The 18,269-nt window shown below is 34.5% G+C and overlaps 1 protein-coding gene across 1 annotated transcript in view; it reads left to right on the forward strand.

Annotated features, from left to right (window-relative positions):
• Positions 1–18,269, forward strand: part of PTPRQ (protein tyrosine phosphatase receptor type Q) — a 216,451-nt gene that overhangs the window by 50,817 nt on the left and 147,365 nt on the right. The window contains exons 18-19 of the mRNA XM_024256953.3: positions 17,004–17,164; positions 17,884–18,029. Of these exons, the coding sequence (XP_024112721.1) occupies positions 17,004–17,164; positions 17,884–18,029 (307 nt within the window). The remainder of the gene's footprint in view (positions 1–17,003; positions 17,165–17,883; positions 18,030–18,269) is intronic.

Genomic DNA, 18,269 nt, shown 5'->3' on the forward strand with positions numbered 1-18,269 from the left:
TCTTTACGGCTTAATATGAGGTTTCTAGTGGGATGACCAATGTTCTCTCTCAACTCTTTCCTGATAGTCATTTTTCTGAATCACTCTGAAGCTTGAGTGTCAAGGTCAAGCCCATGGCCACTCATGCTTTGCAAGTGGGTCATAAATTTAGAATTGATTGTCAGTGTTAAAAAAATGAGATCTCTTGTAAAATTTCAATTTCCTGTGTTTCTTATAAAAATCAGAACACTTTTGCCATATTTCCTGTGGCAAAAAAATCAGCAGAGTTGAATGGCGGTTGTCTTTTATTTGAAGCATTTGCTTTGTTGTTTACCGTGGTTCCCATCACACCCTCTTATTTCATTTTAACTTAAAGAAAATTTTGTAGGTACATAGTAGGTTTATATATTTATGGGGTACATGAGATACTTTGATACAAGCGTGTAACAAGTAATAATAACATCATGGGGTATCCATCCTCTCAAGCATTTGTCCTTAGTGTTATAAACAATCCAATTATACTCTTTTATTTATTTTATAATGTACAATTAATTATTATTTATTTTAGTCACCCTGTTGCACTGTCAAATACTAGGTCATATTCATTCTTTTTATTTTTTTATACCCATTAACCATCCCCACTTTCCCTACCCCTCCTCACTACCCTTCCCAGCTTCTGGTAACCATGCTTCTACTCTCTATCTCTGTAAGTTCAATTGTTTTGATATTTAGCATCCACAAATAAATGAGAACATGTGAAGTTTGACTTTTGTGCCTAACTTATTTCACTTAACACAATGACCATGACGGCATCTCATTCTTTTTTATTGCTGCATAGTACTCCATTGTGTATAGATGTACCACATTTCCTTTATCGAGTCATCCGTTGATGGACATTTTGGTTGCTTCCAAATATTGGCTATTGTGAAGAGTACTGCAACAAACATTTAAACGCAGATATCTCTTCCATATACTGATTTCCTTTCTTTTGGCTATATACCCAGCAGTAGAATTGCTAGATTTTACATTAGCTCTATTTTTAGTTTTTTTGAGGAACCTCCAAACTGTTTTCCATAGTGATTGTACTAATTTGTATTCCCACCAACAGTGTACAAGGGTTCCCTTTTCTTCACATTCTCTCCAGCATTTATTATTGCCTGTCTTTTGGATGAGAGCTATTTTAACTGGGGTGAGATGGTATCTCACTGTAGTTTTGATTTGCATTTCTCTGTTGATCAGTGATGTTGAGCACCTTTTCATATGCCCCCTTGACATCTGTATGTCATCTTTTGAGAAATGTCTATTCAAATATTTTGTCCATTTTTGATTGGATTATTAGTTTTTTTCCTGTACAGTTGTTTGAGCTCCTGATGCATTCTGGTTATTAATCCCTTGTCAGATTGATAGTTTGCAAATATTTTCTCCCATTCTGTGGGTTGTCTCTTTTCTTTGTTGATTGTTTTCTTTGCTGTACAGAAGCTCTTTAACTTGTTGTGATCCCGTTTGCCCATTTTTGCTTTGGTTGCCTATGCTTGTGGAGTATTACTCAAGAAATATTCACCCAGATCAATATCCTGGAGATTTTACCCAATGTTTTCTTGCAATAGTTTCATAGTTTGAGGTCTTAGATTTAAGTCTTTAATCCATTTTGATTTAATTTTTGTATATGGTGAAAGATGGAGGTCAAGTTTCATTCTTCTGCATATAGATATCCAGTTTTCCCAGCACCATTTATTGAAGAGACTGTCCTTCATCCAATGTATGTTCTTGGCATCTTTATCAAGAATGAGTTCATTGTATGTGAACTTGTTTCTGGATTCTCTACTCTGTTCCATTGGTCTATGTGTCTGTTTTTATGCCAGTACCATACTATTTTGGTTACTATAACTCTAGTATAATTTGAAGTCAGATAATGTGATTCCTCCAGTTTTTTCTTTTTGCTTAGGATAGCTTTGTTATTCTGGGTCTTTCATGGTTCCATATAAATTTTAGGATATTTTTTCTATTTCTGTGAAGAATTTGATATTTTGACAGACATTGCATTGCATCTGTAGATTGCTTTGGCTAGTATAGATAGGATATTTTAATAAAATTGATTCTTCTACCCCATGACATCGAATAACTTTCCATTTTTTGGTGTCCTCTTCACTTTTTTCATCAATATTTTATAGTTTTTATTATAGAGAACTTTCACTTCTCACCACCAAACCTTATTTTAAACCAAACTTTTTAGTCATTTTTTTACTTGTCTGAATTTTGAGTTATTAACTGTTGATTTAGGCAATCTTCTCATCAAGTTTTTGAAATGCAGAACACTGAGAGAGATTGTGATTTCTTTGCATGTCAGACTTGGGGAACAAAATGTCTCAGAAAGCTGAAGGAACTGAATCAAGAATAGTGCTATTAACTTAAAATTCTCACAATCTAAAAATTTAGAAAGGAGACTGTATTTCTTTTAAAGGATCACAACCTGCAAGGTAGCCATCTCTCAGACTGGGAAGTGTGCCTCCAGCAAAGACCGGAGATGGGCACTTTGAAGGAGGGGGGATCGGGGTAGAAGTTTTATGCGGAAAGGGTTAGCTAAACGTACATATTCAACCTGCTACAGGAGGAGCTATGAATATTCAGGAAGGTGGTCCTGACGCATGTGTATTGAACAAACATGTATGTAACAAATGATCCATGTTCACTTTGGGGTGAAGACTTCACATTTAAATGTATTACAATTAGGTCCTATACATGAGAGGATTTTTTCAGTACACAAAGTCATTCAAGTGCACAGCCTCTGTAAATTAGCCAGAACCAGTCCATGGTCAGTGGACTTATCAGGAGAAAGTTACTGAAATCAGTATCTTGTCCAATCAAAGCTGTAATTATGGTTTGTGGAACAGGGGGTCAGTTAGTCTCTGTCTGGTGGTGAGCTACAATTGTTTTAATATTGCTTATCTTGAGGCCAGTGCTTGTTTAACTGCTAGAGAAAAATAAAACCTATGGCAGTTAGAGCATAGGTTAAGTGTGTGTTTTGGGTGGGGACTGGGAGGGATACATGACTTAACCCTTGCCTGACATGGCCATATGTCATGTCTATAATTTGGTATCTTATTGTCATGAAGAGTCTGTTCTCTCAGCCTCGTGGTCTCTATTTCATATGGTTTGGTTGTGTCCCCACCCAAATCTCATCTCACGTTGAATTGTAGCTCCCATAATTTCCACATGTTGTTGGAGGGACCTGTAGGAGATAATCGAATCCTGTGGCAGTTTCCCCCATACTGTTCTCATGGTAGTGAATAAGTCTCATCAGACCTGATGGTTTTTTTCTTTTTTTTGGATTTTATGTCTTTAATCACATATTACTTTTAATACAATTTTTTTAATTATACTTTAAGTTTTAGGGTACATGTGCACAATGTGCAGGTTTGTTACATATCTATTCATGTGCCATATTGGTGTGCTGCACCCAATAACTCATCATTTAACGTTAGGTACATCTCCTAATGCTATCCCTCCCCCTCCCCCCACCCCACAACAGGCCCCGGTGTGTGATGTTCCCCTTCCTGTGTCCATGTGTTCTCATTGTTCAATTCCCACCTATGTGTGAGAACATGCGGTGTTTGGTTTTCTGTCCTTGCGATAGTTTGCTGAGAATGATGGTTTCCAGCTTCATCCATGTCCGTACAAAGGACATGAACTCATCATTTTTATGGCATATACTATTCCATGGTGTATATGTGCCACATTTTCTTAATCCAGTCTATTATTGTTGGACATTTGGGATGGTTCCAAGTCTTTGCTATTGTGAATAGTGCCGCAATAAACATACATGTGCATGTGTCTTTATAGCAGCATGATTTATAATCCTTTGGGTATATATCCAGTAACGGGATGGCTGGGTCAAATGGTATTTCTAGTTCTAGATCCCTGAGGAATCGCCACACTGACTTCCACAAGGGTTGAACTAGGTTACAGTCCCACCAACAGTGTAAAAGTGTTCCTATTTCTCCACATCCTCTCCAGCACCTGTTGTTTCCTGACTTGTTAATGATCACCATTCTAACTGGTGTGAGATGGTATCTCATTGTGGTTTTGATTTGCATTTCTCTGATGGCCAGTGATGATGAGCATTTTTTCATGTGTCCTTTGGCTGCATAAATGTCTTCTTTTGAGAAGTGTCTGTTCATATCCTTCACCCGCTTTTTGATGGGGTTGTTTGTTTTTTTCTTGTAAATTTGTTGGAGTTCATTGTAGATTCTGGATATTAGCCCTTTGTCAGATGAGTAGATTGCAAAAATTTTCTCCCATTCTGTAGGTTGCCTGTTCACTCTGATGGTAGTTTCTTTTGCTGTGCAGAAGCTCTTTAGTTTAATTAGATCCCATTTGTCAATTTTGGTTTTTGTTGCCATTGCTTTTGGTGTTTAGACATGAAGTCCTTGCCCATGTCTATGTCCTGAGTGGTATTGCCTAGGTTTTCTCCTAGAGTTTTTATGGTTTTAGGTCTAACATTTAAATCTTTAATCCATCTTGAATTAGTTTTTGTATAAGGTATAAGGAAGGGATCCAGTTTCAGCTTTCTACATATGGCTAGCCAGATTTCCCAACACCATTTATTAAATAGGGAATTGTTTCCCCATTTCTTGTTTTTCTCAGGTTTGTCAAAGATCAGATAGTTGTGGATATGTGGCATTATTTCTGAGGGCTCTGTTCTGTTCCATTGGTCTATATCTCTGTTTTGGTACCAGTACCATGCTGTTTTGGTTACTGTAGCCTTGTAGTATAGTTTGAAGTCAGGTAGCATGATGCCTCCAGCTTTGTTTTTTTGGCTTAGGATTGACTTGGTGATGCGGGCTCTTTTTTGGTTCCATATGAACTTTAAAGTAGTTTTTTCCAATTCTGTGAAGAAAGTCATTGGTAGCTTGATGGGGATGGCATTGAATCTATAAATTACCTTGGGCAATATGGCCATTTTCACAATATTGATTCTTCCTACCATGAGCATGGAATGTTCTTCCATTTGTTTGTATCCTCTTTTATTTCATTGAGCAGTGGTTTGTAGTTCTCCTTGAAGAGGTCCTTCACATCCCTTGTAAGTTGAATTCCTAGGTATTTTATTCTCTTTGAAGCAATTGTGAATGGGCGTTCACTCATGATTTGGCTCTCTGTTTGTCTGTTATTGGTGTATAAGAATGCTTGTGATTTTTGCACATTGATTTTGTGTCCTGAGACTTTGCTGAAGTTGCCTATCAGCTTAAGGAGATTTTGGGCTGAGACAATAGGGTTTTCTAGATATACAATCATGTCACCTGCAAACAGGGACAATTTCACTTCCTCTTTTCCTAATTGAATACCCATTATGTCCTTCTCCTGCCTAATTGCGCTGGCCAGAACTTCCAACACTATGTTGAATAGGAGTGGTGAGAGAGGGCATCCCTGTCTTGTGCCAGTTTTCGAAGGGAATGCTTCCAGTTTTTCCCCATTCAGTATGATATTGGCTGTGGGTTTGTCATAAATAGCTCTTATTATTTTGTGATATGTCCCATCAATACCTAATTTATTGAGAGTTTTTCGCATGAATGGCTGTTGAATTTTGTTGAGGGCCTTTTCTGCATCTATTGAGATAATCATGTGGTTTTTGTCTTTGGTTCTGTTTATGTGCTGGATTATGTTTATTGATTTGCGTATATTGAACCAGCCTTGCATCCCAGGGATGAAGCCCACTTGATCATGGTGGATAAGCTTTTTGATGTGCTGCTGGATTCGGTTTGCCAGTATTTTATTGAGGATTTTTGCATCAATGTTCATCAAGGATATTGGTCTAAAATTCTCTTTTTTGGTTGTGTCTCTGCCCGGCTTTGGTATCAGGATGATGCTGGCCTCATAAAATGAGTTAGGGAGGATTCCCTCTTTTTCTATCGATTGGAATAGTTTCAGAAGGAATGGTACCAGTTCCTCTTTGTACCTCTGGTAGAATTCGGCTGTGAATCCATCTGGTCCTGGACTTTTTTTGGTTGGTAAGCTATTAATTATTGTCTCAATTTCAGAGCCTGTTATTGGTCTATTCAGAGATTCAACTTCTCCCTGGTTTAGTCTTGGGAGAGTGTATGTGTCAAGGAATTTATCCATTTCTTCTAGATTTTCTAGTTTATTTGCATAGAGGTGTTTATAGTATTCTCTGATGGAAGTTTGTATTTCTGTGGGATCGGTGGTGATATCCCCTTTATCTTTTTTTATTGTGTCTATTTGGTTCTTCTCTCTTTTCTTCTTTATTAGTCTTGCTAGTGGTGTATCAATTTTGTTGATCTTTTCAAAAAAGCAGCTCCTGGATTCATTGATTTTTTGAAGGGTTTTTTGTGTCTCTATTTCCTTCAATTCTGCTCTGATCTTAGTTATTTCTTGCCTTCTGCTAGCTTTTGAATGTGTTTGTTCTTGCTTTTCTAGTTCTTTTAATTGTGATGTTAGGGTGTCAATTTTAGGTCTTTCCTGCTTTCTCTTGTGGGCATTTAGTGCTATAAATTTCCCTCTATACACTGCTTTGAATGTGTCCCAGAGATTCTGGTATGTTGTGTCCTTGTTCTTGTTGGTTTCAAAGAACATCTTTATTTCTGCCTTCATTTCGTCGTGTACCCAGTAGTCATTCAGGAGCAGGTTGTTCAGTTTTCATGTAATTGAATGGTTTTGAGTGAGTTTCTTAATCCTGAGTTCTAGTTTGATTGTACTGTGATCTGAGAGACAGTTTGTTGTAATTTCTGTTCTTTTACATTTGCTGAGGAGTGCTTTACTTCCAACTATGTGGTCAATTTTGGAATAGGTGTGGTTTGGTGCTGAAAAGAATGCATATTCTGTTGATTTGGGGTGGAGAGTTCTGTAGATGTCTTTTAGGTCCGCTTGGTGCAGAGGTGAGTTCAATTCCTGGATATCCTTGTTAACTTTCTGTCTCGTTGATCTGTCTAATGTTGACAGTAGGGGGTTAAAGTCTCCCATTATTAATGTGTGGGAGTCTAAGTCTCTTTGTAGGTGTCTAAGGACTTGCTTTATGAATTTAGGTGCTCCTGTATTGGGTGCATGTATATTTAGGATAGTTAGTTCTTCTTGTTGAATTGATCCCTTTACCATTATAATGGCCTCCTTTGTCTCTTTTGATCTTTGTTGTTTTAAAGTCTGTTTTATCTGAGACTAGGATTGCCACCCCTGCCTTTTTTTGTTTTCCATTTGCTTGGTAGATCTTCCTCCATCCCTTTATTTTGAGCCTATGTGTGTCTCTGCATGTGAGATGGGTTTCCTGAATACAGCACACTGATGAGACGTGATGGTTTTATAAGGGGTTTTTCACTTGGCTTTTATCCTCTCTTGCCTGCCACCATTAAGACAGGCCTTTTGCCTGCTGCCATGATTATGAGGCCTCCTCAGCCACATGGAACTGTGAGTCCATTAAACTTCTTTTTCTTTATAAATTACCAGTCTCAGGTATGTCTTTATCAGCAGTGTAAAAACAGAATATTGCACAATTTTAGCATTAATTTAGGTCAGCTGTTGTGTCTAACAGTAAGCAGTGGGGGATATACTGAGTTGTGTCTGATCTCCCATCCTGTCATGGCCAGAAACTCCATGTTTTTTAAGATTCAGTTGGTTGCCAGGCTTAGGATTTTATTTTTAGTTTACAGTGTACTAGTTACCATTTTGAGACAAATGTTTCTTACATATTTTTTCTTTTTTCAAAAATACCACAAAGAAAAGAATATTATCCCCATTTTATAGTTGTGGAAATGTTCTTGATGAGATTAAGGACACAGGTAAGGTTACAGAGCTAAGGATGACAGAGTCAGAATTCACACCCTGATCTGTGTTACTCTCAATTTATGCTTTTACCAAACACCAATAGGAATATGTGTTATGATTGGCCTTTGTTCTAAAAATAAAACAGCGCATTTATAGGATTATAGAAGTCTGAATTTGATAACAGCATGTGTTAAAAATATTTAGTGGGTTTAAGTAAGCTTTTTGCATCAAGTCATGTGGGATATTTCTACCAAAAAATTATTGGCTTAATATTCATCTGTGTTCATTGATGGACTGCATCTATTACGACAGAATGATAATTACACTGTTTCATGAGTTAAACCAGTTGGATTACTGGTTAGTACAGTTTGAACACACAGAGTAGGGCTTGTTCGGGGAGAAGTGATGAAGACAGTGGAAATCCTCAGAATCAAGGCATATGTTGAACTATTGAAATAAGGGAACAGGTCAAGATTAATAACAGTGAAGATTCTTTTTGTTTCAAGTACTGGACTCGTCCTAAATTGGCTTAAGCAAAGATGGGAATATATTGATACACATAGCTGAAATGTCCTGATAATGTTATCAGGTGTGGTTAACAGCAAGAAGCTTGATGTGGTCAACAATGAGATGGCCTTTGTGTCTTGTGTATAATGGCACAGAATAAAAGTGGGAGCAGATAAAGCTGGAGAGGTGGTTAGGCCATATACATTGAGTCTTGAAGCCAGAATAAGAAGTTTGAATTTTCTTGCGAGTGCAATGGAAAGCCCGTGGATTGTTTTCTCCGGGAGTGTGATCATACATCTTTGGGTACATGGTTTTAATAAAATTTTAAAATTCTGTGTAATACTAACCGTCATATTCTGTCTCTCTCTCTCTCTCTGTCACTCTCGGGTTTCTCACTCTGTGTGTGTGTGTGTGTGTGTGTGTGTCTGTGGTTCTACTTATAAGAAGTCAATTTATTACTGAATTGCCTTAGTTCTCCCTTCCTAAATAATGTGGATACTATAAAAAACAATGGGAGTATACTACTGATTATTATTCTAATACATACTTGGCCTACTGAAAAGCTCAGTTCTCTTTCTATAATTCTCATAACATTTGTATTTTCTTGTTTAATAAGGGTCTTCCTGCGAGTTGGTGAGGTCTAGTGTAGTGACTGTACTTTATCACAAGTCACTAGCTCAGTGCCTGAAATACAAGAAGTATTCTAAACAATTTTTAAAAGAGAGCATCGAAAATCTAGAGGAGAAACCGCATGGACATATTTCAGCATGTTTGGGGTCAATTTTAATTTAACCTGTCTAATGCTCCGGATTTCCACAATTCTATGCCCCATCCTATCTGTGCTTTCTCTGGTATATGGATCTTCACATAAAAATCAAAATCTATGGAGGCAGGGTATGAATTAGAACCCAGAATTGGCCATCTCAGAGAAGCAGGTGTTTACAGAAAGGAAGATTGCAGAGAGGCTAGATTTGGGAGCTAAAGCTTTGGTTGGAGAAAAATAAGTTGGAGAACTAGTTCTGTACATTGGAATTCCAGAAACTTTCAGAAGAGTCAGTTGGACATATCAGTCCAAAGACTATTAGTGTGGTTTTTGTATGGTGAATAGAGTTATGTGGGTATAGAATTGGAAAGTGATAAGAATTTCCCCCAAAAATATATATAGTAAGGTGAAGGTGATTTCACAGACAATTAAGATCAAAGGTATAATGTATATGGCTTTCTGTAGCTTCTGCTTGATCAAAGGCCAGAATAGTAAATTTAAAGGTTTGCCCATCCTCCAAGTCTTCCATAAGCAACAATTTCTACAGCTTTTTAGAGGAACTGAAGAATAGACCATTTGAAATTATGTTCTTTGGGGAGAGCCAGGAGTAACAATATTCTAAATTTGTAGTAAGACAAGTACCATGTGTAAAAATTTTTTAAAGCAGGGGCTAACGTTAATATTATTTGGTTACATTTAAGGGTCCTAACCAGGACTTTCTCTAAGAAATGAAAATTAATGAGCTTTTATTTTTTTAAAGCCTTATGATGAGAAATTAATGTGGTGATCAGATATTTGAAGCTATTGAAGAAAAAATGAAAGAAAATATCTTTAATAAAGTGGAAGGGCACTGATTTACTGAAAAAAATTATTTAAGTAATTTTTTCCAACCTTTAGAGCTTTATGATTATAACTTAAAAGCCTCTACTAAAAGACATTCCACCACTGATTATATTTTAAAGCTTGCTATATATTAAGCACTTTGTATCACCTTAGCTTTTTTAAAAAATCATTTTTGTTTCTACAACACGTGGCAAACTTTCAGTAAAAAGGCCATCTTTCTTATTTCTTGACTAAATGTGTTAAAAGACACTTTCATTTATAAAATTAATTTTGTGATTATATTTATAGAACCTATAACTTTTTAAAATTTCCAGTAGAAAAATGTTTTGAAAATATTTATACTATGTAAACCCTGTGAAGTAATTGTTAACCTTGTATTCATTTGAACACAATTTAATTTACGCCAAAGTTATTTAATTCATTATTATACTATACTGTTATTGTTCACAAAAATTGACTCTTTTCCAAATAAAAATTGTGTTCTAATATTTAATTCATGATGCTTTAAAGTATTAAATATTATGCTTTGCTCTCCCTTTGTACAAAATTGGTAAGTTCTCAAGCAGACAGGGAAGAAACATGAATAATTATTCCCATATTATCATTAATAATCATATATAATCCATAAATTCCATACTTATAGAAACTAAATTAAAAATTTACAAAAGAGAAAAGCAAAACTAATAAGTAATTTAAAATATAGAGTTAAAAAAGAAATGGGGAGATGATCCAGAAAAAGGAGAAAAAGCACATTTAATTTAATGTTAGGAATGAAAAAGGAGACATAACTACAGATAACTTAAAAATTAAGATATATCTTTAATCTCAGCACTTTGGGAGGCCAAGTTGGGCAGATGGCTTGATCCCAGGAGTCTGAGACCAGCGTGGGCACCATAACTATAGATACCTAAAAATTAAGAAATATCTGTAATCCCAGCACTTTGGGAGGCCAAGGTGGGCAGATGGGTTGAACTCAGGAGTTTGAGACCAGCCTGGGCACCACGGTGAGACCCCATCTCTAGAAAAAATAACCAGGTGTGGTAACATATGCTTGTAGTCCCAGCTATTCAGGAGACTGAGATGGGAGGAACACCTGAGCCTGGGGTTGGGGCCATCGATGCTGCAGTGAGTTGTGATCATACCACTGCACTCCAGCCTGGGTCACAGAGTGAGACCCTGTCTCATAAATAAATAAATGGACATTTAAAATAACCTTATGACAATAAATTTCAAATGGATGAAATCACAAACTTCTAGTAAGATATAACTTATACACTTTGTAAAAGAAAATAAAAATATCTGAATAGTTTATAAGCTTTAAAGGAGAGAAATGGGTAGTTAATAATTGTGTATTCCTCCAATAGCCCATTTTCTGAAGTACTTTACTCAAATTTTGGAGCCCTAATGGGATGATAACTATGTGGCTATAAACCCATTGAAGCCAGAGGTTTATGTCTTTGTCACCTTCATATTTCTATCACAGAGTATAATAACTTATATTTTAGGCCCTCAATAAATACTTGTTGAAATAATGAAAGAAAGAAGTATTGTACATTTAAAAGTCTTGTTTTTTTCTAATCTCACTAATCTTTGAGCACCCCTGGGAAGTCATTTTACATGTTTTTGATCAGTTTCCTCTCCTGTTGTCCTCGGAAATTTTCCCAAATCATCTCTATTTTCAAGCCCTTTGCTAAATCTCACTCACCTCATTCAAAGCAGACAAACCCAGCTTCCATTCTAAACTTAAAATTGAGGTGACTATCTCAAAAATTTGACTACTTCAAATTCCTGCTTCCAGAATCCATCAACTCATTTACGTCCATTCTCAGAGGATGAAATACTAAATCTCTCTCTTTCAGTTCAAGTGCAATCCTTCCTCCTGCCTTTTGGATCCTAATTCCTTGTGTCTGCTCTGAAGCTATCTATGGATTATTAGTGTATGCTTCCTCAGCTTCAAACTCATTCTCTTCAGTGGCTTTTTCCTTTAATCTTTTAAATGTATCTTTCCTACCAAAGGCAAACAAGCAAAACAAAGCCAAATCAAACCAAACCAAGTTAGCCAGTCAACCAAATGATGACAATAGGAACAACAACAACAAATGAATACCCTACTTTGACTCAGACTGTCTCTGATTTGCTAGAACAGCTTTAGGAACGTGCAACTGTTTATGCCTTGCTAGTTTGGGATTATTTAATACATAATCACTAGCCTACTGATGCTAGCAAGTTGTGTAGAGTAATTATGTTAAAGTACAACATAGAAGAGTTGTTTCCTTATATAATGGGAAAATTAACGAACATCACTGGTTCATATGAGGAAAAAAATAATCTAATAAAGAGTCAAGTAAGTGAGTGTTCACATTCTTCATTTTGGGGAGTTCTATTTAGTGAGTGAAAGGATTAATCTAGAACATTTAGATAATAACTGATTAAAGTTTTGAAAATAAATTCACAAAAATGAACAGGGATGGATGTATCATCAGGGTAGATTATGCACATGGAACAAAATATCAAATGATAAAGATTAAAACTAAGACTATGACTTTTCAAAGGGTCTCCAACCTTGTCTAGAGAACCATACATATTCATGCTTATGGAAACAGAGAAATTTATTTACTGTGGTTTGGGTATTCAGGATTCCTTCATAGCTCTAGCATGGACTTGGTGTTGTAAGAGAAACAAAGAAATTGGTAAAGCAAATTAATTGCTCTTTTGATCTAGAATTTATTTTATGCCCTAGATGTCAAAATGTGGTATGTCTTTTGAAAAAATAATTGCAAATTAATTAGGAAATAACTTCATCTTAGAGACTATTTATCCCAATTGAAGACTTTTTTTGGTGTTACCCATGAGTAAAGACAGAACAACTACATCTTGTATTTTTACAGAATAATTTCAAAGTAATTAAATTTTTTTTTCATTTCCTAAATTCGAAAAAGCTTCAAAACCTATTCAAAAATAGGTTTAGAGTTAAATACGTAAAATCATTTTACTGAGGACTTCCCTCAAGTTTCATCTCAGTTTGAAAACAGTCACTGGGTTGGGAGATTTGGCCAGTGTTGAAAAGTAATATATTTTAGATAATAAGTATTGTGTAACATTTATATTCCCTCCCTTTGTACACAGTTTATGACTTTGGATATGTAAGAGTTAGACCTGCTTTGTCCTGTAGGCCTCCTCTCTTCTTCTCCCACCTCCCTCAACTCCCTATCCTACTCTCAAACTTTACAAACTAGCTTTCTAGTGAATAATTTCCTGGATCTTTGGGGCCATGTCTTATTCTTTTTTTTTATACTTTGGTCACAACTAATTTCTTTGCTCATTGCTTTCTTTGTTCTTTAATTTTAGCTACTAAGGGAAAAGGTTATTGTCCTTGTCCTTAAGGAAGTCACATTGTCATTAACAAATTGTTTTAGAATTATTTACTGCTTTATCTCTCTATTTTGAGGACAGGGGCTGTATCTTACTCATATTTATGCCTAAAGTAGTGCCTGACACAAAGTAGATGCTAATTAAATTTTGTTGGATTTTGTTGAATATTGATTTTGTACTGATATGTAAAATTCTAAATTTTAAACATCTCTAAATTCAGAAGGTGTGAAAGTTAACTTTGCTTGCACTATCTAATGAATAGTGTCTAAAGAGCTCAGACTAATAATGTTTTTCATTTAAAAGACTAAAATAAAACATAAAAAACCATAAATAAGTTTATTTTTGTGATTATTTGTTTCAATGGATCACAAATGATGAACAAATATGTAAGAAGACATTCTGTCTCACTCACAGCCAGGAATGGCTAACTAAAATCTAACTAAAAATCTACTAAAATCTAACTATATTAATAATATCCAGAGATTTATGTGAGTTTGCCAAAATGGGTACTCTCACACATTGGTGGTATGATTCTAAATAATTATAATTATTATAACTTAAAATTTGATACAGTAATCATTTTGGAGTAGTAATCTTAAAATTTTAAAACAAATTCAAACCATTTGACTCAAGAAACACACAATTTGTATCCTGGTGTAGTGTTGCATGCCTGTAGTACCAGCTACTCTGAAGGCTGAGGTGGTAGGTTACCTTGAGCCCAGGATTCAAGTCCAGCCTGGGCAACATAACAAGACCTTGTCTTTAAAATATATATATATATTTAAATTTAAAGAAGTTTAAAAGGAATCACACAATTTAATATGTAGAAATAAAAGTACTATTATGAAAAGATACTTCTTTAAGGATAACTACCGCATCATTGTTAATAATAGCTAAAGAAATAAAAAAGAGAAAAAGCCTAAAAGTTAATTCATAGAATGGCTAAATAACTATGATATATCCAAATTATGCAACTACAAAAACATTATGATATAGATCATTGGTGTTAACATGATAAGAGAAAAAAATCAAGATATAGAACATATGCTTTTATAAATGAAAATAAAACATTATAATGGAACACATAATAATTATAGTATAATATTTTTAAGATAAGAATTAAACAGATTTTAAAACTAAGCCAGCTGAAAGCAAGAGTAACAACTTATAGCAGTGTCAAAGATGAATTTCCTGCACATGAATTTCCTACACAGGGTTCGCTCAAAGGGAGTGAACACTTTGAGCTTCAGGATTGCTCAGAAGATTGCTCCTTTGAGATTAGAGAGCTCACACTTCAGCACAGAGATTTATGTGTTATCTCCAATTCAGTAACAGCTACGAGGAAAATGGAGTTCGAGCCTTGGTGGCAGTTCAATTCTGTCTCCTTTCTCTTTCTTTTAGTTATCAGTTTTACAGCAAATAATCTCTTACATATTTGATATATTCTGAATTGTTTTAATTAATATTCATGCTACCATATTTTTCTAACTTATTTATTAAAATATCAGCCACAATCCTAAACTCCAAAAGAAAAGTAAACCCCAAACAGACGAGACATCTGAAAAAAATTTTTTTAGCTTAATTTTGTCTCTTGGGAGTAAACCAGGCTAGATGTTGAAACTATATATATGCAAACTGAAGTGAACTACTATGTTTTTATTAACATAATTTATAACAACTAGCTTATTTTTACTACAATATCTATTTGAGATAAAAATTTATTTTGGATATCATTTCCAGGTAATTACCTTGATTCTGCATTATCTATGGAACATAATCTGAGTTTTTTTTTTTTTACAGTTGGTAGATACTTATGTACAAGATTTTGCTGTGAAAATCAGGGCAAGAAGGTAGTGATGCAAGGTAGCAGATAACATTGAAATACATTTTTGAAAATAATTTTTAAAATTGTTATACTGCAATTAGATTACTTGAGCTAATAGCATAGCTTTATTTTATTTTATTTTATTTTATTTTATTTTATTATTTTTTTGAGACACAGTCTTGCTCTGTTGCCCAGGCTGGAGTGCAGTTGCCGATATTGGCTCACTTCAGCCTCCGCCTCCTGGGCTCAAGCAATTCTCGTGCCTCAGCCTCCTGAAAGCTGGGACCACAGGTCTGCCCACCACGCAGGGCTAATTTTTTTATTTTTAGTGGAGACAGGGTTTTGCCATGTTGCCCAGGCTGACCTCAAACTCCTAGTCTCAAGTGATCCAACCGCCTCGATCTCCCAAAGTGCCGGCATTACAGGTGTGAGCCACCACGCTCGTGTTAATTGCATAGTTCTAGAGATCCATATTGGATTAGCTCTTCTGTAGTGTCCTGATGACCTGTGACCAATGATAAGAGCATGGAATTAGGTAGTTTCTATGACGAGGCATCTTTTCTGGAGACTAATAGCTACAGTATCAAGAGTTTTAAAAGCCCCTCTCCTCTGGTCTCAATGGAGTCAAAGAAAGCTCTCCTGACTGCTCCTGAAAAGGGATTTCAAATGAAACTGTTTCAAATTGCTGAATAGCCTGGCTAATCCTGCCTGTCTCCAATCACATACTCCGAATCCATATTTTTCTCACTGTGGTAAGCTTTCCAACTATTTTGCAGATAGCAAAACTTATATTTGGAATAACTTGGTGCTTCTGTGGTAGTAAAACCATGACTGAAATGTATCTCTGTGGAAACCCTTAATTCATTTAAAATGTGTTATTCCTCCTAATGATTCAAGGCTTCAAATATTTCAATGGTAAAGAAAGAGTATTTTCTATTCACAGGGAATATTCATTTACTTCTTCAGTGCTTTGTGTGTCTAAAGAAGAAAAATATGAGATTACATGAGACATATACTTTTTCAGTGTTACTGATCATATTCCCTTATCTAAATTCTTTAATAACTAACTTTATTATTCCTAAAATATAAATCAAAAATAATGCACATTTTTCAGCACCACTATACACATGTTCATTTTTTGGTTTTAGATATTAATCTATACCCAATTCAAACTGTGGAAGCTGAACTAACATGACTGAAATAAAATAGTGTTATATTTTGTTCTTTAGACTCTTTTTTCCCCTCCTGAGATTTTGATATGTACTTGGAGAGTTTTGAGTCAATATTTATTTGATTTGTTTTCTTTTCTGGAGTAATATTGTAAATACTTTAAAGATTTTGATTGAGTGAGAGGTGTGAGCTATATTTTCTTCTTTCCTGTATGATATACATACATTGTTTTCAATCTCATTTCTATTAAATAACTATAGGAAAGCCCACAGCCTTGTTATTTTACATATCACTATTTAGATATTTGTTATTTATTTATTTGTGTTGGCCTGAAGTAAATGTTACTTGTGTACAATATTTGAAGGATAGATTTATTTTATAAATTAATAGTTTAAATAAGATTTTGCCAGCATTTGAAATGAACAAATGTTTGGACAATGAAAACATCAGTATGAAAGGGAATGCTGTAATTACTTTAGTACATAGTATTCCTTAATATCTATTAAAATTGGTCCAAGCAAACTCTAATTATGAACATCATATTAACATTTGATCTAATTACTGAATATAATTAAAAGCAAAATAAGTTAATTTACTAAAGAATTCTGAAATTTACTATTTTCAGTATTTCAGGATAACCAACATCTTTATTCTATTAATCTAGATGAATAAATTTCCATATATTAATGTTGTTTACTTGTAATGTTAGTGTGCTCAAAAAGTATTGTTAACTTTTAAAATTCAATTATACAGATAATATTCTTTTTATCTCAGGAATAGATCATCATTAAAAACTATTAATGTCACTGAAACATCATTGGAGTTATCAGATTTGGATTATAATGTTGAATACAGTGCCTATGTAACAGCTAGCACCAGATTTGGTGATGGGAAAACAAGAAGCAATATCATTAGCTTTCAAACACCAGAGGGAGGTGAGTTAAGGATGTATGCCAATTAAAAGACTGTTCTTTTTCTTTAAAAAAAAAAAAATCCTGCCCAGAAAAAAATTCAAATATCAAAATGTATGATGAAGCCTAATATTCATCATCAGTTTGATGAAAAATTGCATTTTGATCACTTTTTAGCTGTGTGATGTTGGGAAAATTAATCTCTGTGTGCCTCAATTTCCCATTGGTAATGTGGAAACAGTATCATTCTACTTCACAGGGTTCTTATGAAGATTACATAAGTTTATATTTTTAAAAGCACTTAGTACAGAAGTTACTTGACAAATAGAATTTTATGTGTTTATTAAATGAAACAACATAAAATGCATGAATCATTTGTCTATGACTTTTATTATTCAATATAAAAATTCTAAGTTATATTAGAATTTCAAATTATGTATTTTGTATTGGAAACCTGTTATAATATTGTTCTCATATCCAGAGCAGTGGACAGGTTTTAGAACGGAGATAGTATTTTATGAGTAAGAAATTCATCTGTCTTCAGCTTGAATATGCCTATAATAAAGTATTAGAGGGGTGACCCAATGCGTTTTATGGATTTCATTTCTGACATTTCTAATTCCAGCTTTTTTGAAAAACATTTTTTATCACTTTAATTTATAAACTGTAGGTAAAATTCAGACCATTTCAGACATTACTTGTAACCACAAATACAGTAATTTGTTCAATTATTTGTTTTATAGCACCAAGCGATCCTCCCAAAGACATTTATTATGTAAACCTCAGTTCTTCATCAATAATTCTTTTCTGGACACCTCCTTCAAAACCTAATGGGATTATACAATATTACTCTGTTTATTACAGAAATACTTCAGGTACTTTTATGCAGGTAAGAACTGAATTTTCTTCTAGTTCTTTATTAACATCCTTAAATTTTATTAATAATACAGACGTCACGGTAAAAGAAATTGTTTACCTTACATTGATAATTAGGCACAGATGTATTTTATAAAACTCCCATTGACATAGAAAAATGTGGTGTAGAAATGTCAGATACATTTAATCTCTCTTTACACACACACACACACACACACACACACTTCTATATAAGCTTCACATGTATTAAAAA

Source organism: Pongo abelii, chromosome 10 (assembly GCF_028885655.2).
Source record: "Pongo abelii isolate AG06213 chromosome 10, NHGRI_mPonAbe1-v2.0_pri, whole genome shotgun sequence".
NCBI lineage: Eukaryota > Metazoa > Chordata > Mammalia > Primates > Hominidae > Pongo > Pongo abelii.